We start from the raw sequence: 24,643 nt of genomic DNA, 5'->3' as shown, positions 1-24,643 counted from the left end.
GGCCTTGCGCACTTTGCCTCCTCCTCTTGCTGGCTGCCTTCCTGATCTCATATAAGATCCCAATATCTCGCTTCATGTCTACCAGGTCTGCTCTTGTCCATCATGCTCACTTCCTGAAGCTTTAGCTTTCTTCTCTTCTCTTCCACTCTTTCCTTTCCTTCTCTTGGTCTTGAAGACCTATCACTTTCTTTTTTACTTCAAACCACAGCCTTGACGGCTTGGTTCCACGGTCCTTCCTACCACAACTCTAGCTAGCTCACGCACGTTTCTCCCAAAGCTTTGATAGCTTCTGGAATCTCTTCTATTTTTCTTTTCTTTGAGCTCGGCTTGATATTTTACTTTGAGCTTGTGCCTATTTCGTACATATCTTGATAAATCTGCCAAAATGCATTCCTTCACCAATCTTCTCGTTATGGCACTGGCTGTGGCTTCTACAGCATCGGCCCACATGAAGATTTCATCACCTGCCCCAATAAACGCGGCAAACATCAATAACTTCCCCTTGAAGGATGATGGCAGTGACTTTCCCTGCAAATTTGGCAGCAATGGCTACACCTACAGCAGTGATTCTACGGAGAACCAGTACACTATCGGCACTGCTGACAACCAACTATCTTTCATTGGGTCTGCTGTTCATGGTGGAGGCTCCTGTCAAGTCTCACTGACCTACGATCGTCCTCCCACCAAAGACTCTGTTTGGAAGGTCATTACCTCTATCGAAGGTGGCTGCCCTGCCAGAGACACGCCGGGAAACTTTCCTCTTGAGGATCCTAACTATATTGACCCTTACACTTACAACTTTACCATCCCCGATGGTCTTGAAGCTGGCCAGTATACCTTGGCGCTTACCTGGTTCAATAAGTTGGGAAACAGAGAGATGTACATGAACTGCGCTCATGTTACTCTTGATGGTACTGGTGGTGACAAGTCAACCTACAACAGCCTCCCCGACATGATGGTAGCGAACATTAATAATGGCTGTTCTACTATCAACGCCAAGGACGTCGAGTTCCCTGATCCCGGGCAGTACATTCAATATTTCAACGGCCAAACCTCTGCTTTCGAGGCGCCAACCGGCCAATGTGGTGCAGCTGCTCCGACTACTGTTCCGGCACCAACTTACGCCGATAGTGTGCCTGCAGCTGACTCAACAGAGACTTATGGCGCCCCCAGCGATGGTCCAATTACAGTACCCAACTCTATCCCCACAGGCGGCGTCTTCATGCCTATTTCGGATTCGTTAGTCGGCCCTGCTACGACTTCGTTTGCCACACGTGTCTCAACCACCCTGAACTATAACTCGCCAACCCCTACACCCACCTCTGTTTCTTCCTCTGGAGAATATGAAGTTGGCTCTCACTGTGATTATAGCCAGGAGGGTGTTTGGAATTGCATCGACGAAAATACTTTCCAGCGTTGTGCCAGTGGAGAATGGTCGGCTGTCACTCACCTCTCTTCCGGGATTATCTGCACCCCTGGAACGAGCTCAGACTTTACATACAAGGCCGCCGGGTCTCGTATCAAGCGCGCCCTCCATATTGGGGCGAAAATGGTTCGCTTTTAGGGAACATTGAGGCTCTAAACGTGCTTGAGAGAGTCTGATTGTGTATCTATGAGTTATGCTTGTCACGCCGGGCTGCTGGTCAGCTATTTACTTTCTACCTTGTACATTATTTTTACCACTGCATTTAACCTACTTGTTTTGAATTTACGAATCATGAGAAATGGAAAGTTCCTGGTATATTGTCTTGACTATGTAGATGTGAAATTGCATGTTGATTGATTTTGTTGGACGTGAAAGGTGAATCCTATCGAATCTATGTTAGTACACATCACAAAAAGAAGGTAACACGAACGTAATCCAAATCTAGACGTCAGCTAAAGCGGCCATGGGAATATTGGCGCATGGCCTTTTAAGTGATTATTAGTCCACTAAGCCTCTGAAAGCATAGGTGTAAAGGCAACTCAATCAGAGCGTAGTCATATGAAGGCTGTTGCTACTTCCCCTTTGTCTCTGTTTCTTAGTTTCAATCTTGATGGCAGACTGGACAACCATCCTTTGACTTCAGCGTCCGCCACTTTGACCACATAGGGATCCTCTTCAATTCCAAGTTGCATCTTCCCATCTATTCCAACGTAGCGCCCGAAACTAAATGTTTTTTGTGCGTCAGACTTTGAAGAATATGTCTCTAAACTGCGGTTCATTGCGACAAATGCCAACAATGACCCAAGAGTAGAGGGGAGTCGAGGTAAATAAAACGTGACGCCCTTTATGTAGACCCAAAGGGTTACGAAAAAGTCAAGCACTAGAATACTGAGGCTGATGTACAATGCTATATCTGACATGAACATGCGAGACTCTAATATCATTTGTGTCCCTGCTGTTATCCTCTCTGTGTCAAACTCAAAGAGTTGAGGATTTAGAGCTAGTGCGATTGAAATTTGAGCTTTGTATATCTTCTCGAATATAGGAAAGGTTTCATTCATGTTTGGGATAGTGGCGTTTGGTTGAAACCAGGTGTCGTTCCTCACATAGGCTTTCATAAGATGGCCTATTTCGTTTTGTGTAAGATTTGTTGTGTGTGCAGACCAGTCAGATAACTGCTGGTCCATTTTTTTGAGAAATGCAAGGCTTGCATTCCGCCCTTGCTTGTCGGTTACGGCCTCTAAAGTTTCCAACTGATTGAAGGACTTGATATGGCCGACTGCATCAACTGTAACGTTGAACTCGGCAGTAGTAAAATATGGGCGACAAACCATGTTTGTTGAATTGATCAGACCCGACCCAGAGCCCAGATTTGTCCAGCGAGCGAAGAAGTAAATAAAAAAGTGGCCACATTCAGGTGACTTGTCCCACAATACAGTCATACCCTCTCCAGCCGCAGGTCCATATGGTGTTTTTGCTGGAGTCCTGAAAATGGGAGCGCCGGTTATGCTGTAATTCAAAAAGCAGGCTTCATTTCTGGACAAATGATCTGCTGAAAGATTGTAACTGAAGTTTGGCAGAGCTGTTCCCACTGAATAGTTTGTCCTCGCTGCATTGCAACCGGGATTTACCGTGTAGCCCCTTGTTGTAGCTGTAAATGAGTTATTTGAAGTATGTGGAACATCAAAGGGCTGAAAGTAATAATCCATAGTTGCCCAAGGGACAAGCTCAGACCCAGAAGTTAAGTTGAGGAGTAGGACGTAGCTTGGATCGCGGTACTTGACCGCCTGGAAGTTGTCCGTGAAGTTTGTACAGCTAGATTCATTAAAAACATGTGTGATGCTCTGTGTGAAGTTTTGAGCAATGATTTTTGGTGTAGGTGAGGATGAAAATAAACCCGAGAATGCAACTGGAAGGATATTTGCAATGAGGGCCATGATGCAAACAACGAAGAGAAGAAAGTGTCGGGATTTTGCAGCCCGAAGCAAAACCAGTTGAGGTGGCACAGAGGTGTAGCGAGCTTCTATGGTGCGCTTCGCTGGCCTGTTTCCCAAGTATAAATCCTTGTAGGGCTGAAGGACACAAAGGAATCTGTTTATGAAGGTAAGACACAGCTCCAAAGACGTGGCAAAGATGGTTGGGATGTAGCTGAAGAGTAACAACAAAACATTCTTATTCCGAGAAGGTTCGGGTATTCCTGGGCATAAGAAAATTAGCGCGTTGTTGGGTTGGTGATTTGGTACACGGAGTACTAACCATTTTTCTCCTGCTGTAGAATCTTCAGCCATATAAGCGACACGAAAGAGGCTAGCAAAACGATACTGAAAGTTATACCAGCAATGGGTCGGAAGGCAAGAGGGCGGATTGGCTGAAATAGGCCTTGACCAGGTTCAATTTTCAATGAGCCTCCAAAAGGGGTATTTCTCGAAAGAACTATGTCGTCTTGGTTATAGAGTCTCTCTAGAACAGGCTGTCCAGTATTCGATTTGCAACCACAGAGGAAGCGAAAGCGTTTGCCTTTGAAAGCTTGGCTGAGACTCTTCTCACTCAAATTTCCATGCTGGCTGAACTCTGTCAACTCATGCTTGTTGTGGAAAGTTGTTGCCATATTGGAAATGGAACTGGGACTTGAGGATAGCATGCTTGTGCAGGTTTCGCAGTTCCATGCCAAGAGGAAAGTGAGGACAGTTACAAAACAAAGAAGCACTTCAACAGCAAGTGAATAAGGCCTGCTTACTGTAATTGCCCCTGTTGCGAACTTGTATTCTGCCTCTCGTGACTTCTGGCTGGTATTTTGCGAAAGCAAATGTGAGACAGAAATTGCAAAAAGAGACCTTTGAGCTCCAGTGAAAGCTTCAGCTAAAATACCAGTATCTTCATATGCGTCAATGGAAAGATCTTTGTTGCGGCCCAGTGCAAATCCAACCATTGTGTCGATCGGTGACATTACATCTTCGTAAAGCCCCAACACCTGGGGGTACTGCTCAATGTAATGGCTCAAGAGAAAATCACGGGGCTGATCATCCATAAGGACGCCCGATCCTACTAGATACTCAAAGGCACTGATGTTGAAGATTTTATCGTCAAGTCGTTGTAACTCGCCAATAGGTGCGTAACTGAGGGGTGCAAAGCCCGGATATGAGACAGTGGCTTCAACCTCTTGCGTATAGTAGGAGGATTCGCAAAACATGTAATTTGCGACAAAATCCTGTGGTGTAATTCGACTTCGATGAGACCAAGAAAGCAAAAATAAATGCTCGCCGACCGACACTGGACAGTCATTGCCGTATGGCTTAAGAGAATAGCTGGCATACGGGCTATCTTGGTAAGCTATCCACCAAAACCTGTACGTTCCAGGGGACGATGTTTCTAGAGTCATGTTTGTCACATTGCAGCCATACCCATTAGAATACCAAGACATGGAGTTGGGTCTGGGATATAAAATATCGTGCTCGGCTGGTGTGCATGTAAGGTTGGTCCATATCTTTGTGGTAGTGCTGGTTAGATTGCCCATGGGGGTTGCATTATCGATATCATCGAGTTGAATATCAAATGGAACCAGACTGTAGGTTTCTGTCGTGAAGGGCGGAAGGCTTTGGTTTAGCCATGTTGAAGTATAAAGTGTGTAGAGAACAGATTGGTCTAGATTTGGAGATTGTGAACCGATAGGAATGAAATCCTTTGTTGTCGTAGCAAGAGACTTCCTGACAACATTCACAGTCTCGGTGCTAATAGCTGCCGACTGAAGCGGCACAATCACCATTGAGACAAGGAGAATAATCAACGACGAGTAAAAGACCCGCATTTGGCCTTTGCGTAGAGACTTGAATGGAGCATATGGGATGAACTCTAAGGGATATTGAATGAAGAGCGATCTTTCAGCCAAGGCACCATTTAGTTCTGACAGAGCTAGCCAGGGTTCAAGACGCTTAACATCCAAGTCAATCCAAGACCATGCCATTCCATAGATGACGACGATCATGGTGGGGAAGAAGTTATACAGAAATTGGTATCCTGCAGAAATGTCTTTAGTAGTTTTGCCAAAAGCAATGCCGCCATTCCTTTGCGACTTTTGGGCAAGGAACTCTAAAATGACCGCGAGGAGGATAGACACAAGACCGATTGATGCGAGTACAGGCAATCTCATTGTCCGTGGCTTCCAGCCATGTTTCTGGCCTATAAGATCGTTCATGTCAGTTAATCAACAAGTTTAGGTATGCTATTTGACGGAAGTGTTTACCAGGTGGTAGTGTGCAAGTCTGATCCGTTAAATCTTTTGACTTTCTAGGTGTACTGTGGAACTTCCACATTTTTTTGCCTTTTCCATTTTGTATAACGACGGTTAATGGGTGTTGAGCAAGGCTATGGTCACGAAACCCAGGTGGCCCTGTATCTTCGTCTTCTGACGTCCGAGTTGGAAGGCCTGAATAAGATGGGGATGGCTGGAAGTTGAGTGGTGACGGAAGTGATGTAGACATCTCGGACACTTATATGAAGTGACTTGAATGTGTGTCAGAAAAACGAATTATGCAAAACCGAAAAGGAGAGAGAACACAGCTAAAGTAGGACATATTGATATAACAGTGAGAGACAAAATCTCGAGGCTATGAAGAAGAGGAGATGTCTATATAAAAGCAACCAAGCCTTGCCGGGCTCAACTCAGCCCTCTTGCGCTACGTTACTGTGCGCATATTGCTGGGCATATCGAGGTACCAACAGTTCGTCTAGTTCAGCGTTTATGCAAGTTGCCCGCAGTAGGAGCACGTCTCAAACATCGGGACTAGGTATATGGGCTTACGCAAATGTATGTAGCTACATTCAAACATGGGAGAACACTACTTGTATATTTGTACCCCTCGTATGTTGGCTTTGTTTGACCAAGAGGAGGGACAGGGCTACATCTTCATGTCACATTGAGTTTTCACTGCATCTGGAAAGAAGCCGGAAGGGCTCTTCAGGTTTCCAAGGTGCGACCAAGCTTTCGCATGTGGTGGTACAAATCAAAAAGACCGAGAATCTGTGGCATTCGGCTGGGTTGAAAGCGTAGGTTCGGCACAAAAGTACTGCACAGAAACTTCTTCAAGGATTGTGCTGTTCTTGAGAATAACATTGAGAAGGCCCCGGTATTGATTGGCATAAAGAAGGTTTGTTTGGAATACAAGATCTCCCTAGTTACAATCAAGAGTAATAGACGCCTGGATGAAGTAGTGTTAAGCGCCGGGATTTCATGCAGTGGATAGAACGCAAGGATGGGGTAACCAGTTAGGGGAAGGGTGACAAGCCCAAACGATTTGTAGAGGCTGATGCTAGCCGAGGGGCACTCGGCAAGATGAGCATACGCCGTCCGGCAAAGGGACTTGGTAGTCTGAGATGGAGTCTAGGCCACTTGAACACTTAACAGATGGTATCAGCACAAATAAATGAATAATTGGACAAGAAGGTTAGCTAGCTGTGGCTTCGAACTCACATCGAAACTTAGCTGATGCATGTCGCTATGTCACGTGCATAGGGTTTGCACACCAATTCTAGGGCTGCTTGCAAATACAGCACAAACTCCACTTCTAACAACGAATATTTCCAACATTATGAGATAACTAACAACGTGACTTCTTGAACGTAATACGTGCAACTTTCCATAAGACAATATTACTGAGCCAAAGCTCGCTAATACTTGCCGCCATGTCAGCCGATTTCCTAGATGAAATTGAAGCCATCAATTCCATCTATGGCGATAATACTATCCTTCCCGCTTTTGAATCCTCACGCACCTCTTATATCCTGACCTTGCCAACCACTCAAACCTCACTACGAATGACCTTCCCAGAAACATACCCCGAGGTACCTCCGACAATCGACGGCTTACAAAGTGCCGGAGATCTCACTAAGCGTGGCTCTGGTGCTCGTGACGTTCGTCTGTTTCAAACTGCGTTGGGCACTTCATATGTACCTGGGATAGTATGTCTATTTGACGTCTTAGAGGAAGCGTCACGGCTGCTAGAAGATGAGGCTGCCATCGAAACAGCAGCAGCCGAGGAAAGACGCTGTGAAGATATCGAGGGAGAAGGTGAAGGCCAGTCTACTCGATCCACCCACGCAAACGAGATGGCCATAGACCTGTCTGGTCCACCACCTCCGTGGGTGCTCTCTATGCCTCTGGTTGAGAACAAGTCGACGTTTATTGCGCGTGCAGCGCGCGTTGACTCGCCAACATTAGCTGCTCAGTACATTGCACATCTTCTTGCTAGTGACAAAAAGGTGCGCTCAGCGACACACAACATTACGGCGTGGCGGATACGTAGCCCAGCCGATAGCACTGGGAAGCAAGGCGCCATCTATCAGGACTGCGACGATGATGGTGAGACGGCAGCTGGCGGTCGACTGCTGCATTTAATGCAAATCGCAGATGTCTGGGATGTTGTAGTGGTGGTCACGCGTTGGTATGGCGGACTAAAGCTAGGCCCGAGGCGATTCGCATTAATCAACAATGCAGGAAGAGATGCATTGGTTCGAGGTGGATTCATTGAAGAAAAGGAGACGGCAAAGAAGAGGCGGTAAAGCGTCTACCTCAAGGTTGTTATGGTATACTATAACATATCTATCTAGACAATGTGTTGAGGAGTTTTTTGTTTAATCGTATGTATATTACGCAGTTTTGAAGGTTTCGAAAAGGCTACTTCTCTATAATGCGTTTCATAGAGAACCATAAAAAGGATTATCCATCATATATGATCCCGTAAATTCTCAAGCAAACAAGCAAGATAACTATCCAAGTAAAAAAGCCATACGTTTTGCAAAATCTGCAACATCCCTGACTCCAATGTTATGTCCACAAGCTGTTAGTACTCACTCATCTACTGGCTTCAGTATATCCAAGGCCCGTTTTGCTTGTGCCTCAGACAGAATGACTGAACCGGCCTTGGCCGTTGATAGGTATGACAGCTCTGAGCTGCTTTCCATCTTCATTTCATGTAACAGGCGACCTGCAACTCCACATACAATGCCCGTAACCTCAGCCGGCAAATTGGTCAAATCAAGGAAAATAGGGACCATTGTTGACTCAAAATCCCCCACAAGCGAGTTTCCGAAGAAGGGTAGAAGCTTCCGATCAAGGAGAAGAGACGGCGGATCTTCTTGAGCAAGAGTCACCGAGCAGAAACGTGGATGAGAAACAAGGGTAGATATTATTCCAGTGTACAGCGAGGTGTCAGCTGTATCAATCCAGCCACGAGGAGCGCTCCCACGGCGACCGTAGAGGCTATGGGTTGGTGCGCGCAGCTCAGAGTTGTGCATTTCATGGTCACGACCAGAGCATTGAACCAACTCTAAATCGGATTCGACATAAGGTACAACTGCGCGCTTTCGAAGAAGATCAAAGGTACGGCTCACGAGTTCGTCGACAGTGCTTGGGAGTGGTGTGCCAGGAGGGGAATCGGTTACAGGGCTAGCAGTGTGTACACTACTAGTGCTTGAGGGATAGCCAAGAAATCCTGGTGGCACATAGCTTGAGCCGTTTTCACTAGATAGCTGAAAACCATGGGCAAAAAGTGCGGAGTTGACGTTGTGGCGTTCTTTCACAGGAACACAGATAAAGTCTGAGTAGTAAGTAGTGATAAAGAAGATGGGAATACCAGCCAAAGCTAAGGGTGAGGTAAGCTCCATCACACGGCTGGCTGCATCCATACCAGCGCTGATGACGGACATGACCATGTATGTATCTTTCGAGATGGTCACTTGTTCGGCACAATTCTTTGGCAGCAAATCAATGACAGGTACAAATACATTCTTTGCCCATTCATAATGACACACGATCGAGCACTCTAAAGGTGTCACAGTAATGTTCAGGAAGCCATGCTGGCCATTTGCCAGGCCACCAGGGCTGAAGTCTGGGCCTTGCTCAGTTACACGAATGGCATGTGTTTGAGGCAGCAGTGTGCGCAAAATTGGCTGCAGCAGAGACGAGTATACGTCAAGAGGTATGTGTATCAGGGAATAAGTCCCTTCCTATGCTCAGGTGTTAATGGGTGTTAGGACGAACATAAGAGACTGGGGACTCACGATGATGGATATTTGGGCATTCATCTTGAGGACGGCAGCTAGTAGGTTGTTTAAGGCGAGAAAATGGACTTGCGAAAAAAGAGGAGAGCAGTCATGTACTTCTATATCAAGTCCTTTCACTAACAACAGCCGCGACTGGGCTGAAAAAAAGAACGGAAATAAAGCCGAAGGAACGACGCACAGAGACCGTGAAGGATAACCATGGCCCAGACACTGGAAACTCGGAACGCAAATGTGACTCCAAGCCGTGTAACTTGGGGTCTCAGAGCGCCCTGGTATCCTCAGATATCGACCTCCCAGTTCCTTGCGGAAGAATGAAGGTTTATCACGGCCTCCCTTTCGGTTTTTAGTATGGAGCTCCTTGTGAGCTTGTTGACGCTAAGGTTTACTATTGGTATTGAGTAAAATATCCAAACCCTGCCACGCTAAGATAAAGGAAAAAGACGGAGGAGAAGAGTAAGGAGAGGAGACTCAGGAGGGCGCTTATCGTGAATGAGGCACGAGGACGTAGGGTCAATGATAAAAAAAAATGTGGTCAAAAATTGGGTGTCTAGAAGAATCTGGAATTGATACAATGGAGTGATAAAGATGACTAGGAAAAAATTTCCAGGTCCCGAATGCAAGTCGTCGCAGTGGGTTTAGCAAAAACGACGAAAAGATGGGTTGAAAGACAGCAATATCAAAATAGCAAAGAAAAAAAAACGAGAAGCAGAATAATGAACAGAATATGAAGATGACAGATTTTCCACGCAATCTTGAGTTGGGGAAACAACCAAGAATCGAAGTTGGAAACTGCCCTGTTCTTGAAGCAACTTCCAAAACAAGCCCGTGGCATGTGTCCAACGCAACCCAACCTGCCCAAACGGGAAAAGCACGACGACATGTGAAGATTATCTTGTCAGCCCTTCATTTGAAGACTCATCATGGCCAGGCATCCAACCTCCGAAGAAGGCGAAATCCATGGCATCTGCAGACCTTGTCACGATGTGTCGACCACATGCCGCAGCTGTAAATCCGCACAAGCCATGCAGGTGCAGCGCTCGGTTCATCAAGAGCCCCTTGTTCCCTTGGTCTTTCGCCGGCCCTCAGGCTGCCGTCATTATGGAATTTGTAGTATTGGCCAGACAGACGGGTAGTTGGTTAGACTACCGCTCATTTCTAAGCCCATGTTGAATTCACACCAAGTGCGCCGTAACCGGCATGGACAACGTCTTATCAGCTAATGTGGTTGGAAATACACACATACATACATACATGCATTACTGAGAGCACTACTAGCACATGCCCTCCTCGGAAAGAGAACTCTTCGGGTTCTCCACCAAGTCTTAGATTGCCTGTGGTGTGTGTATGCATGTATGCACATACATACATATGCACAGCAACTTGCCGCGCAGCACCAGCACAGGGGCCCCAAGACGGCATACAGCCAAGACCCGACTGGTAATTTGACCATGTAATTGAGGTGTGTTGTATAGTTAGTTGACTAACTAACTGGCTAGCGTCACAACAAATACATACACCCTACATTCGTTGTCAACTTGATATGCAGCTCGCTCAACACCTGCATCTGCATCTGTCTTGTCTCATTGACAGGGTCCCATGATTTGCCATCTTCAACATGCTGTATAATTGGTGACTTGATTGCATAGTTAGGCATAGTTGGCTAACTAACTATATTAAACTTGGGGTTGCCTTTCTTTTCCCCCACGCCGTCAGCTATGTTTCCGGCAACGCAACGTGGGGGTCTAGTGTAGTAGTTAACATTTCATCCGACCTCAGACAAGACGAGACTGAACCAAGGCCTCAACAATTAGTTATACAAGAGAAAGATTTGTCTTAAATCTTACGTTGTTCTAGCTAATGGCTTCGCAGTAGCCACTGTGCAGATGTAACCATGTCGTAACACTTGTCATGAATATATGTAGCAAGTCATGGCCCACAGCCTATTTATACATTGTGCACACGGCAGCCCAAAGATAAGAAATGCTGTTCTGTCCCGCGTAGCCCTGTCCCTGTGTCTTTCGTTTCGAGTCCCATACATGATCTCCTTTCCTCCTCGGCAACTCCTTCATCACCCCCCACCCCATGTTGCCCGTGGCAATCAACAAGTATACTACAGGTCGTAGTTCAAGACTGTTACGGAGCGACTGTGCTACTGTGTATAACTACGTACATATGTATGTACATACATAAATACATATGTCTACGCCACAGAATGACCATAGAGAATACTATAACTAGGGAAATGGCTAAAACATTTGCCCAAGCACCTGGTGACTTGCAGCACCGGACCGCCTTGCGCGGCGGCATACACACGTTCACGCGAGGCGAGTGTGGGGGCAAGACTTGTAAACTGAAGCCTAACAGCAAGAAGATCCTTCTACATAGCTACATGGAGATATGTGTGCAAGAATCGGTTCCTAAGTCTGTAAATCTGAACTTTGGATGACTCTATTCTACAATGAATTTCTCTACTTCTGTCTATTCCTACCCAGTTTTGAACAACCCCCCACGAATGGCATCACGGGGCATCTACCGCTTGATTCCCACCACTACTAGATTTCGCGGGCTATGCTTGTAATCAAACACTGTCTCCACCCAGCAGTCTTTGACTACATCGCCATGTTCTCGTAGGAACTGCCATCTGTCTGTGACAATCATCGACTCTACGACTTGTGCGCTGAACGAAATCAAACTCCAGACTGCAGACATCTCGCGGTAGCGCGGTATATACTTCTGCTTATATCTTTCAATATCCTCATCAGTCAAGTCCTTAGTAGCCTCGGCCACTGATGCCGCATGCTGCTCGTAGTCCTTGCTTGTGATCAATTTCGCAATGGCCCCACGCACATATGCATGCAGACTCTTGTAGGCCGCCTTGCGAAGCGAGCCAACAATGACCGGGTTCGTGCTCAGATTGAACGGTGAGTCCGCCGTGGCATTGTCGCTGGGTTCCACGTCTTGCCCGCTCGCATCCTTTGCCGTGTGTCGTACAGTCGAAACAATACCATAGTCTAAGAAGATTCTCTGTAGAATGGCACGGAAGAAGTGCCGAGAGAAAAAACCGTCGCTATCGTCCTCACCCCAGTTTAATGGTGCTTGACAGGCCATCATGCGTGCAGTTATATTCAGTCGTATTCCCTCCCCTTTGTATTCTTCCAGTTGGCTGCTTATCGGGAAGCCCTGAGGGTCAAAACGGGAAGATTCCCGAATTACGCGGCCGTTGATAGCTTGCAAGGTTGGTCGGAGGTATTGCGAGAGATATGTAGGAGGGCCAAGACGCTCAGTCATCAGGTTGTAGCAGCATCCAACGATGGCTACAGCACGCATCGATGGGTTCATAACCAGCGATCGGATGCCATAGTGAGATAGATTTCCACATGAATGGATGGAAATAGCCATCAGCTTCCGCTTTTCAGCGTCAGATTTTGCCTCTTTTTCAAGGTCTTCCTCAGAGATGTCCTCTTCACCAACAAGGGCATCCTTCTTCTCCTGGAGTTGTACAGCATCCAGTCGTTGGATAATTTCTGTCAAATCGCCGCTTTCCATGCGCCCCTCAACATATGTGATGACCCCATTGCCTTGAGTACGCTCATACTCTGCCTGGGCACCAATAGCTCTCCGAGGGCGAAGGTCGGCCTTCTCGTCGACATCAATCTTCTTTTCTAGATTGCGTTCAAGCCACTCACGCCTATTGGCATCAGTCTCAGTCTCTAGCTTCTTGCTCTCGACACTTTGCATGAACATCTTCTTGTTACGCATAATCACTGGCTTCTTCGCAATTCCAGCTAAGATGTCCAGATCCTTTGCACCCAGAATGTTCTCTTCGCGACACTCAACAGCAACAATATTGTGTGCATACGGCTTGCTTGCCAGAGTGCGACCAAGATAGTTTTGTCCACTACCAAAATCAATCAGGTGGGTGATTTTCTCATCGTAGGTTGTTGCAATGTCACCAACAAGCCCGTGAATGTAGTCTGCAAAGTTGACAACCTCATGGATCTTCTTCTCTTTCATGCCCACTGTAATATGGCGGGGCAACTTTTTCAAGTTTGGCTGGCGTGGTTTAAACTCGCGGCGTAGTGTAAGTCGCCGAATCTGGGTGATATACTCTGCCAGAGATGTCGGCACGGGCACCTCACAGCAAGTCGGCAGTTCACCCGAGATATCATCACGCATGAGAAGATCAAGTAGCTTCATAGGCGGGCATGAGACGAGGAAGTGTTGCCAGTCTTCGGGAATCACTGCTTGGAACAGGCCAGGGTCCGTCGTGAAGAAGTCCAAGATGTGTACGCCACCACATAGTAACTGGAATAGCTTGTTGGTAGAGACAAACCCAAGTAGCGCTTCAATGTACGCATCAGGTGTCTTAAACTCGTCCGAGCATGGCAGCGGCTTTTCGGGAATCATGACGGCTGCCGACAATCCCGTGAAGGTGGTTTTGCGAGGATGCAGACATCTTCATGGTTAGGGAGGGGCAGATGAATCGTAAAAATATTTTGTGCAGTAGTTTTATGCACGGTATGACTGAAAACTAATGCATGCACAACGGCTCTATCGGATTTGCCGTATTTCTGCCGTAGCAATCTTATCTTATCAACTGTCAAAGTTTCAAAAAAATTCAAAACTACCAAGTTGCGCATTAGTTTTGGCGCTCCACTACAAAGCCGCCGCGCTGTTGGTTGCTAGTTATTAGCTTTTTCAGATCTCCATTTCGAATCGCACACTCAGTCTCGACTATCTGACGCTTTTGCCGTCGTACATTCTTCTCACCATGGCACGGACAACTACGATGAAGAACAAACATGCGCTGAACAAGTCCAATCAGGCCAAGGAAAAGGCACAGCGCAATCGCCCTCCGACCGGCGTCGTCAAGTACAAGGACCAGAAAGGCACCCCGCCTAGTCAAACACCAAAGACATCTAGCAGCCTGGTTGAGCTGCTACGCAGACGCAACAAGAAGAAGACATTCACCGCCAAAGAATTAAACCTCCCAGAGCTCAACAAGATCACGCCCATTGGAGTGGTCAAGCCGAAGGGCAAGAAGAAGGGCAAGGTGTTTGTTGATGACAAAGTATGCACCCCTAAATCACACGCAAAAACGGGGGTTTCTGTTTAAAAACATCGCTAACAAACTTGTCTTACTACAGGAGAGCATGTCTACCATTCTCGCCATGGTCCAAGCTGAAAAGGAAGGTCAGATCGAGTCTAAGATCATGAAGGCCCGCCAACTCGAAGAAGTACGCGAAGCCCGCAGAGTCGAAGCCGAGAAGAAGGAGGCCGAGAGAAAGGCACAGCTTGAAGATGCCAAGGACGGCCTACGCAAAAAGCGCAAGCGGAAAACCAAGGAGGGCGAGGACGAGGGCGAGTCACTCAAGCAGATTGCCCTTGCTGGCACAAAGCCTGCCAAGCTTAAGAAGCGTGTAGCGTTTGCTTAATTGCAACCACAATACAGGCTTGGACTTTCTGGCAGGTGGAAACCGATCTTATTCTCCAATGACTTAGAATGTGAGTACAAGCTCTTGGTTGTATCAGAGTTAGATTCTGCTGGAAATAGTATAGTCACGTGTCCCTATCTGCAGTCAAGGCCATGACTGTCTCGACTGATTGGATGGGGGAATAGTGTGTGAAGGGTGGTTTTAGGTGTTTACATTGCATGGGCATCGGCGTTCTTGGCTGCAGAAAAGCGATCTTGATCTTTTCGGGACTGGTCTGCCATACCAGTTACTTTCAAACGTGTACCTTTTTGTTGTCTTTTAATCAATCAATACTATTTGGGTTCATTGCTACGGGGCGATGACAAGAGATGATATAAGGACAACTATTTTATAATCTAGCATCTATGATGAGCATGTTCTATGTGCTAAGCTCTATCTTCTAGGCTTTGTTTTCCCAATGACGGTTCATGGCATCATAGGTGTATTCCCGTCTCCGATTGGACATGAGATCAACCTTGGGAACAGTTTCGATGTCAACGTCAAAGGCCATGCGGTTAAGATAGTTACAAACCGGCTTCGTGAACCAACGGCCGCCGCCAACCTCAAACCAGCCAAGGTGACCACCTAGGGAAGTAGCCAGCATTACAGTGTACGGGTTGGCAGCAATTTCGGGGTAAGGCATAGCCTCATCAGAAGCAATGGGATCGTCCTTGGCATGAACAGCAAAGACAGGAATCCGAATAGAAAGGACGGAATCAGACGAAGAAGCATCACGGTAGTACGCAGTCTCCGTTGGGTAACCCCAAGTCTTAGGTCTTTGTGGTGATGGTTAACTTTGGTCTTGATCAGAAGGCTATACGTGGACTTACTGGATTTCGCGATCAAACTCGTAGAGGTAGGTAATTTTCATGAGCTTGTCGTAGTCATAGTTGGTATACTTCTTTATTGAATCCTGGTGCCGATACGCTAGCTTCTTCATGCTGCCTAGTAGATGTTAGCAAGATTCTGGGTATGAGGTGGATATAACAAAGACCTTCTATTACTTACTACCCATTGCCTTCATGTAAACCTCTCGGCCAACCCATGTCCGGCGTAGGCACGTATTGGATACCTCGAGGTTGAATGGATTAGAGCAAAGAACTGCGGTCTTCAGGACACAGTTTTCGCCCTCCTCGCCCATATAGTTGGCCAAGATATTGGCACCCAGCGAGAACCCAATGCCGAAGAGAGGTCTGTTGGGATAGTTTTTGCCAGTCCACTTGATAAGTTGGCGCACATCCCAGGTAGCACGGGCATTGTAAAAGATTCCAGAAGTAATCTTGCTCCATGCGCAGCCACGCGAGTTGATAACGACAACTTCCCATTTCCCGCTATCCACCAAAGGCGCAATAGTGTGTCTCAAATACGCCTCATGCGAACCACCGGAAAGGCCATGCATAACAATGAGCATAGGCTTGGTGTCGTCCCCGGACAGAGCTGCAAACTCATCCTCGGTCCAATACGTGGTGCGCGGGGGCAACGTAGCGTCCTTGGGCTCCTGGTTAGGCGACACAGCCCAGTCGACCGTGAAGGTTCCGGGAATGTTGACCTCTTCAGATTCAAAAATTCGGCGCTTGTAATAAAGCGGCGGTGCATCACGAGACGTGGCAGCAACGGCCGTCTGTACATGACCGTTGAAGTACAACGGGTTCAGACGGCATTCTGGCGTGGCCTGTTCACAAATCTTGAGCAAATCGGTCTGCGAGCCATCTTTCAGAGTAAACTTCACAGGCTCTGTGTTGTGCGTAAAGCTCACACTGGCATGTCCAAGCCACTCCATGGTTGTATATGTTCGACTGCGTTGATGTTAGGGGTAAGAGGAGAAGATGAAAGAAATAATGCGGTGAAGTGTGGATGCTCCATAGTTATAGTTGTACGTCGGGAAGATAATTTAGCTTAGGGTTAGCTGATTGGACTGCGAAGAAGAAACGTTTCGATTGAATTTACTGAACGATCATTGTCGTTTTCAGTATAAAGTAACACGAATACATGACACCAACTGACAAGGACTATATAATTGACAGAGCGGCTACATTTTCAGTTCTGACAGTAGAGTTGCCTTTTAAACATTGATTCAGTTTTCGCTGTCTTGGTCAAGCGACACCATTGCTAACCCAGAAATGATATAGACATAACCACATAAGTGCCACGATGAGCTAACCACATCGTCCATTTTCGCCAGGCCAATTCAAATGATTGAATATTGTGGTTCTTAGCCGCCAATCTACTCAGCAAAATTACCACGTCAATTGCAACTCGAACTTGTACAATATCTGTCGACGCAGTAGGGATAAATTTTAGAGGACAAGGGGTGTGTGATTACATAATCCGAACCACGGACTTTTGACACCCCCGACCAGCTGCCAGGACGCTCAATGAGGTGGGGCTCAACTATCTTTGAGTGTGCACTCCCATCTCTATCTACATAACTACACACGAAATTTCACACCTTATTTCATACATGCAAACCACAACAGAAACACCCGTTCAACCTGATTTCCAACTGTTTTTGTGTGTGATGCCATATTACCTCCGCCACTTGACATGGCCATTTCAAGCAAGAGCTCGTGATGGTATAGTCTGTGCTTCAACTTACCAGGCCTGCTTTGCCTCCCGGGGCAGCTAAATTTCGTCCTTGTTCTACCACCGCCTCCATATCGGCCTGACGTTTTCAGATAATGAAGTTGACTTCGTGATCTTCATGCATTGGGTTTCATGTGCTCAAATGCTGTAGATGAACGCTAAACTTCGAAGCATTCATCGGTGTCCCCGCCTCGAAGAGAACTCTTCGCACGCCACAACTCATTCAGAGTCAATTGAGAGAAATCATGGTCTTCATATCGAATCGTTGATCGTTCATCTCACATTTGTGTTGAGACGGCCACCTGTAGATCCTCCAAGCGGGTCGTGTTCGAGATCACTGTATTTCTCACCTGGACGCCGCCTCGAGAGACGGCCCTAACCTTTCACCAAACGGCAGCATTCGACGCAAGTCTTATGCTTGTCTGAAACGATTAAGTTCGGTGGGCTACAGCTGTTTCATATGCAGAAGCACCGTCACTTAGGTGCTACCATCATGCCAATTATGCACAGCTAGTCTCGTCGGGTCTTGCTTCCCGTAAGTTAGCTTTCTCGGCATGTTGAAATACCGACACAAATTCAGCATTTCATGACGCCTTTCCACGACCGTTGCAATAGGACCAATTCCCCCCATACGCTGCCCGCCGATTTGGCAACTTGGATGCTTGTGTTAAGGTTAGGCATGGTGTCATGTAACATGCATGGCCTAGACTGCCTTGTTGAAGGTGTTGGGATCGTCATGCCTCAAGATTAGCTATCTGCCTTAGGTGTCGGGATGGGAATGGAAGGAATGGCGTTGGAAAGGCGGCGGCTTGTAAATGATTGTGTATGTTCGATGGGAGGCTTTTCTTATTCAAGGAAGCCAGGAGGCTACTAACCGCGCTTCAAGACGGTTGTGCTAGAACACAGCTGGGCTGCTTTCAGGATATACTCTGCTGCCGAGTCTCATCGGACCTAGCGAGTGGCTTTCTACATACTGTGGTCACGCCTGGCCTTTTAACTTGGTCTTCATCCGTTATGGCAATCTAGCCCAGGCCTGGCTGATTTCCTACCCACACAACATCGCGACCATGACACTGTCTACCGCAAGATATACTAAAGGACCACTTCATTACTTTGTTGAGTCCCAACTCTTGGCGACCTCACTCTTGGCTCCCAGGTCACGCGCTGACTCCCCACCGCTGACACATGTGCAGCGCGCCGAAGTTTTCCATTTCAAGCTTGCCGTCGGTTGAATCTCGGATATTCGCTTAATTCTCGGGTCAACTTTCCTGACAAAGCCCGCTCAACCCATCCTTCATGGTTGAGTTTGAAAGCTTGGCTCTGCTTTGCCTTTATCTGAATTGCTGCCCTCTGCATTGCAAGCTTGCCGCAAGTGAAGAAAAAGCCCAAAACAGCAGAGTCGAAGAAACGGGCGACGCATTGAAACCAAAGTACCGAAGCCACCCAGCCCAGCCCAGTTTGCAGCTCGTGACGCACGCTTAGCGGAAACGTCCTTGTTCTGCATATCGCACACTGCAGAAACCATCGATTTCAATCGCAATCTCGGTCTTTTTTGAGCTTAACTGCCATTGTTCAGTTTGGACTTCTTGGTTCTTGATGCTGCTGACTCTTGGTCTTTGATTTGTGTGCGCAGCACCCAGAAAACCTATTAGTTTTCATTCTTCTCGCATTTTCTTCCTTCCCAAGTTCCTTGCCCATCCGGTCCTTTTAATACTTTATTATCCTTTTTATTTCTTTTTTCGCCATCACAGCCAGGCCATGCACCTGTGAACCCCCATACGCCTCTCATATATCAATCATGAGCGGCACCGCTGTCAACAATCAGCAGCTGGAAAGAGAACGGCGCGGCTCTGGAGCTATCCCCGGAGGCCATGTGCCAAGAGAGCCCAAAAGTGGCACGTCGCTACATAACTGCTCATCTCCAGATGGTTCCCACAGTCATCATCAGGCTGGGCCATTCAAGCACCATGGCCGGTTATCTCGCTCACGATTAGAAGGAGGCCAGTCTGGTTCAGCGCGAGATAGAGACCGAAACAGGGACAGAGATAGGGATAGAGGCAGAGACTCAAGCAAACGGCGGTACCGCCGTGAATCTCCATCGATCAGTGAAGACATCAAGTCTTCAGCACCGTCTCGTATGTCGCACGTCTTTGACCCTCCAGCTTTGGGGTTTTCAGACTCTACACACCAAGGTGCTTCTGAGTCTAGCAAACGCCGATACTCGCGTTCTCGATCAACTTCGAGATCACGCGACGGGAAAGACCGCCGACGGGATCGTGATTCAAATAGAGAACACCTTGCATCTACATCTCGCCACAGGTCAAGGTCAGTTGACTACGGCCGCCACAGATCCGACCGCGCCCGCGCTGAAACATCATCCGCCTTTCGTGAAAATCATTCTCCGACCATCAAACGTCGTCGATCAAGGAGCCCATCTCCATACTCACACCGAAAACGCTCTAAACGCGAGCGAAATCGACGGGACAGAGACCGTGACTATAATGGTGATCTCGATAGGAATCGAGACAAGAACAGAGGCAGAGATCGCAGTAGAGATCGAGACAGAGACCGCGATCGACACCCAGCTCGAAACAAAGACAGGGATTACAACGATGATTCCGACAATGATGCCAGATCCTCACATCGCCGTAGACAGAATTCTCTTGATTCTCGACAACCTCGACAATCTCGCTCAAGATCACGTTCACGACCGCAGCCATCCAACGCTACCAACACGACAAATTCAAATTCATCTAAAGCTGGGTTGTTTACGTTAAATACCCAGCGCCACAGAAGTGTTGAATCTGATCGCCGGCCACGTAGTCGAAGCAAAAGTCCTAGGGGCTCACGACCAGCTTTACGCAAACGTTCGCCTAGCCACAGCCGAGATCGCGACCACGACCGCGACCGTGACTACAATTATGATAGAAATCAGGACCGCACCTCTAGAGATGGAGAACGTGACCGACGCCATGACTGGCTTGATGACGACGACGATATTGAACATGGTGGTCGAAAAATTCGGCGTGAACGCAAGCGCGGCAAGCGCCCTACACCTGGAGATCCATTCGCCTCCGGAGCCAACAGCGTCGAGGTCAATCTCGCAGCCCGACTAAGTCGTAATGACCAGTCGGTGCCCCATGTAGAGAATGACATGAGCTCTTCCCGATCTCCGCTGCGTGGTTTCAGTAGTCTTCGACATGGCCCCCCGAAAATTAACGCAGATTCTTATGAACCGGTAGCAACTGGGTAAGTACACAATAATTTCGTATGCGCTCATCACCTTGTCAAACGCTAACGCTATCCTCTTTCTCTCCAGACTTCCGTCTCAAGATCTGCTGAAGGGTGATCCGAACTCCCAAATATCCAACTCCCCTCCACTACTGGCTCCCACCGGGCCATCGAATCGCAGGAATTTTCGTCCCGCCTCTACTGCTTTCCGAGCCGGTCATTCAATAAATGACTCCCAGGCAATCGCTCCTGGTGTCACTGATGAAGCACCCAGATACGAACCACATTCGAACAGTCGGCCTAATTCCTCAAGCACTCAGCCTAACCGCGACGAAAAATCTGATCAGTCTTACATACAGGATCCTGCAGATGGGTCTGCTAGTGCTCATGATTCTGTTGCCAAACATAACGACTCGGTCAACGGGGATTCATTTCCCGACAACTCAAATCAAGCTTCGTTGCTAGGTCCTTCAAGTGGTCACAAGTTTAGTTTTGCTTTCAAACCCTCAAAGACCTCCACAACCACAGTCCCTAAGCCTGAAATTTCCCAAAAGTTTAGTGCTTCACTTGCCACACAACTAGACAAACAGGCCTCGGATGGTAACCCAAAAAATAACGATGACGGTGATCGCGATGCGCCACCTAAAAACGCACCTACTGGCCCCGCTTCATGCAGAGCATCCCGAGCTTTGCATCAACAACCTCGTCCTCCTAGGACACGGAAGGTCACCAAGAAATTTCGCAAACTCTTGCCAAAGCCACAGCTTCCAGAGCATCTAGCCAATTCTCAGTCTGTGTACTACCGAAAACCCGGCAATGAGTCCGTTGTTGGTTCAGGTACCTACGGAAAGGTTTTTAAAGCTATGAATGTTTATACCAACAACCTAGTTGCCCTGAAGAAGATTCGAATGGAAGGTGAGCGGGACGGATTTCCTGTCACGGCTATGCGTGAAATCAAGCTTCTTCAGTACCTTCGCCACACCAATGTTGTCAGTCTGTTGGAAGTCATGGTTGAGAAAAACGAATGTTTCATGGTGTTTGAATATCTATCACATGACCTTACCGGCATTTTGAATCACCCATCTTTTAAGCTAGACAAGGCTCAAAAAAAGAACATGTCGAAGCAGATGTTCGAGGGTCTTGAATATCTACATGCCCGTGGAGTTCTGCATCGGGACATCAAGGCGGCCAACATCCTGGTTAGCAAGGATGGTGTTCTCAAGCTTGCAGACTTTGGTCTTGCTCGATTTTATGCCAAAAGACACCGCCTCGACTATACCAACAGAGTCATCACAATTTGGTACCGGCCTCCGGAGCTCCTACTAGGGGAAACCAAGTACTCCGCGATGGTTGATGTATGGAGTGCTGCGTGTGTCATGGTGGAGATATTTTGCCGTCAACCTATCTTCCCTGGCGATGGTACAGAATCGAACCAACTTGAGCGAATCTTCTCCGTCATGGGTACTCCAACCAAAGAAAATTGGCCAGGCATAACCAAGCTGCCGTGGTTTCAACTTTTACGGCCCAATGTCTTGAAACCATGTGTTTTTGATGGCAAGTATTGCGACAGAGTATCGCCACATGCGTTGCAGCTTCTAGCTTCCATGTTTCAGTATGACCCGGACCGGAGACCTTCAGCTACGGATGTTTTGAACCACCCTTACTTCACAAATGAGGAACCGGCGCCTGTTCAGTGTACCGAGTGAGTATAAGACCAGTTTCCTTTACACTTTCCACATTGACCTTTGGCATTTTACTGATACCTATGACTTAGACTACAATATCTTGATGGTGATTGGCATGAATTCGACTCTAAAGCCCTTCGCCGCGAAGCTCGTCGGGCACGTGGACATGAGTCCGATTTCACGGCTGACGCGGTCAAGGTGGCAACCAAGGCGAATCCCAATTGTAACCTGGCTACATCTGAAGCTTCAACTTTTGTCGATAAATCAGCCATGCCAGTCGCCATTCAGGATGCAGTTGATACTATGGGGTCTGGTTTTAATCCCATCACTACCAATGACGCCCCCCCTGCGGACACAGTTATTCCCGATGCCGATGTCGATGTCATGGCTGTTAAAGATCCGGAGACAACTGAAACCACAAACAAGACGCAATTTGGTTTGAAGCCACCACCAGCAGAACTGGATACTGGGTCCAAGACATATACTGGTGAATCCATGCCCCTACCAGATCGTTCCAATCCATCCTCGAACATTACTTCTTTGGCGAGTCAGACCGATGCAGCTCTCCAATCTCACCATGGAAACTCAGATCTGACGATCGTGCCAGAAACGAATGTTGAGCCTTTGGTATCAAACCCAATGGAAACCATGTGCACTGGGAATGGCGAACTCAAGGCAATTTGAGGGATAGAAAACTAACTGTTTGGTGTGGCGTATGCTTCGTATTTCTGTTAAAAGCTATACATGATAGTTATGAGATTTAGGCTGTGTTTCCTCTCATGTACTATGTGACGCCTGTTGTTTCCAGTGATATGAACGATTTTGATGTTTTATTGTGAGGGTTGATTAATGAACGGTTTCTCCGATGATGCCAATTCCGTTCCTTGATATGTAAACTAACGACCATCCATTTCAGCAGATATTACAATGATGCCACCATTAAATCTTTTGTCTATCAAGCTCTATTAGTCACCATAAACACGAATGTAAGATTGCAAAATCTGGCTGTCTACTGCAACATAGTTATCTTACTTTGTAAGTTTTAAGTACTCGAATCTGACTGTAGTGAGGCTGTCTGGTCTTGGCTTCTCGACGATCCATGAGTGTTCATACCACTCGGACTAGCATGCAGATCTGCCACCTGAAGCGCATACGCAGGTTCTATAGATTGAACTTGGGCGAATTGATAGCATGTTCCACGATTTGGATCTCTTTGTGCCTCGTGCTGGTTACTCAGTGAATAACGCGAGCGTGCACATATTTCAGCGATTCGCATGAGACTGGTCTTGATGTTGTCATGTGCACCAGAAGAAGGGGGCAAATCTGCGTGTGTAATCTTGGTGCTGGTAGGCATATCCAAGGCTGTGGCTAGAAGCCCTTTAAAGGAGAAAGCTTGCACAGGCGGTAGTTCATTACATCGTAGGTCAGGCGTAGTAGTTTTCGCGTCGTGAGATTGGGGAGAGGATGGGCTTTTGAACAAGGTACCAAGAAGAGATATCAGGCCCTGCGAATGTCTCTGCTTACGCTGTCGTGCCGGGGGAGTTTTGGTGTACGCGGTTACCAAAATAGGGCCTGACGGTAAAGCTTGGGTCTCGTGGCAGGCCATGGAGCTTGATTCTGGGGATGGGCTAACAACCAAGGGAGAAAGGGGTGCTAGAGGGGCAAGGAAAGAACCAGGGCCAAGCAAAAGGCTGAAAAACTATCCGTGGAGATCGAAGGTGCACCTTGATCAAAGGATCGTGAGGCAAACACCCTATTATTAAGTTCGGTTCTTAGGTCTGCTGTTGGGCTTTCAAGATCGAAAGCAACAGGCGCAGTGGTGACAGAAAGAAACTCGTGATCCAAACGCGAGCTGGCAAAGGAGGCTGGCGAAGTCATGTCACACAAGCACTTGTTTGTGGCACGTGTACCTCTTGGTAGGTTGTAGGAGATGAAGATTGAGAGAGAAGCATAAAAGATTGGGACACTTCACATATGTATGTAAATAAGTATACAAAACTGCACTATTTAAAGACACTTGGTTACATTTAATTAGTTAGTAGTGATAGTACAACCTTCCACATTGCTTGAATGTCGTCGAAATGTTGTGTTGGTGAGCAGCGAGCCACAAATGGCAAAGAACAAGGCTCAAGGCAAGGTGACTAGGATAAGCTATACCTGTGTCTCTGTTTCGGTACATGTATATT

The 24,643-nt window shown here is 47.3% G+C and overlaps 8 protein-coding genes across 8 annotated transcripts; 4 read left to right on the top strand and 4 right to left on the bottom strand.

Annotated features, from left to right (window-relative positions):
- Positions 1-385: 385 nt before the first annotated feature.
- Positions 386-1,564, top strand: BROUX77_008109 (uncharacterized protein; the record flags this gene model as incomplete). Its single annotated transcript, XM_073753278.1, has 1 exon — positions 386-1,564. One exon carries the CDS (start codon positions 386-388, stop codon positions 1,562-1,564), a length of 1,179 nt encoding a protein of 392 aa, XP_073602402.1.
- A 2,441-nt stretch (positions 1,565-4,005) lies between these two features.
- Positions 4,006-5,618, bottom strand: BROUX77_008108 (uncharacterized protein; the record flags this gene model as incomplete). Its single annotated transcript, XM_073753277.1, has 2 exons — positions 4,006-4,053; positions 4,164-5,618. 2 exons carry the CDS (start codon positions 5,616-5,618, stop codon positions 4,006-4,008), a joined length of 1,503 nt encoding a protein of 500 aa, XP_073602401.1.
- Positions 5,619-7,105: 1,487 nt separating this feature from the next.
- BROUX77_008107 (uncharacterized protein) lies at positions 7,106-7,981 on the top strand (the record flags this gene model as incomplete). The annotated part of the gene is made up of 1 exon (XM_073753276.1): positions 7,106-7,981. The coding sequence occupies one exon, from the start codon at positions 7,106-7,108 to the stop codon at positions 7,979-7,981; it is 876 nt and encodes a 291-aa protein (XP_073602400.1).
- A 288-nt stretch (positions 7,982-8,269) lies between these two features.
- Positions 8,270-9,505, bottom strand: BROUX77_008106 (uncharacterized protein; the record flags this gene model as incomplete). Its single annotated transcript, XM_073753275.1, has 2 exons — positions 8,270-9,427; positions 9,482-9,505. The coding sequence occupies 2 exons, from the start codon at positions 9,503-9,505 to the stop codon at positions 8,270-8,272; spliced, it is 1,182 nt and encodes a 393-aa protein (XP_073602399.1).
- A 2,508-nt stretch (positions 9,506-12,013) lies between these two features.
- BROUX77_008105 (uncharacterized protein) lies at positions 12,014-13,891 on the bottom strand (the record flags this gene model as incomplete). The annotated part of the gene is made up of 1 exon (XM_073753273.1): positions 12,014-13,891. The coding sequence occupies one exon, from the start codon at positions 13,889-13,891 to the stop codon at positions 12,014-12,016; it is 1,878 nt and encodes a 625-aa protein (XP_073602398.1).
- Positions 13,892-14,255: 364 nt separating this feature from the next.
- On the top strand, positions 14,256-14,919 carry BROUX77_008104 (uncharacterized protein; the record flags this gene model as incomplete). The annotated part of the gene is made up of 2 exons (XM_073753272.1): positions 14,256-14,555; positions 14,632-14,919. The coding sequence occupies 2 exons, from the start codon at positions 14,256-14,258 to the stop codon at positions 14,917-14,919; spliced, it is 588 nt and encodes a 195-aa protein (XP_073602397.1).
- A 439-nt stretch (positions 14,920-15,358) lies between these two features.
- BROUX77_008103 (uncharacterized protein) lies at positions 15,359-16,738 on the bottom strand (the record flags this gene model as incomplete). Its single annotated transcript, XM_073753271.1, has 3 exons — positions 15,359-15,734; positions 15,789-15,903; positions 15,967-16,738. 3 exons carry the CDS (start codon positions 16,736-16,738, stop codon positions 15,359-15,361), a joined length of 1,263 nt encoding a protein of 420 aa, XP_073602396.1.
- Positions 16,739-19,339: 2,601 nt separating this feature from the next.
- BROUX77_008102 (uncharacterized protein) lies at positions 19,340-23,141 on the top strand (the record flags this gene model as incomplete). The annotated part of the gene is made up of 3 exons (XM_073753270.1): positions 19,340-20,790; positions 20,861-22,474; positions 22,547-23,141. 3 exons carry the CDS (start codon positions 19,340-19,342, stop codon positions 23,139-23,141), a joined length of 3,660 nt encoding a protein of 1,219 aa, XP_073602395.1.
- Between the last annotated feature and the right edge of the window lie 1,502 nt (positions 23,142-24,643).

The sequence above is a fragment of the Berkeleyomyces rouxiae genome (genome assembly GCF_048999995.1).
Source record: "Berkeleyomyces rouxiae strain 22BRR77 chromosome Unknown BrBRR77_ptg000012l, whole genome shotgun sequence".
NCBI lineage: Eukaryota > Fungi > Ascomycota > Sordariomycetes > Microascales > Ceratocystidaceae > Berkeleyomyces > Berkeleyomyces rouxiae.
This window is presented reverse-complemented; position numbering and strand designations above follow the sequence as displayed.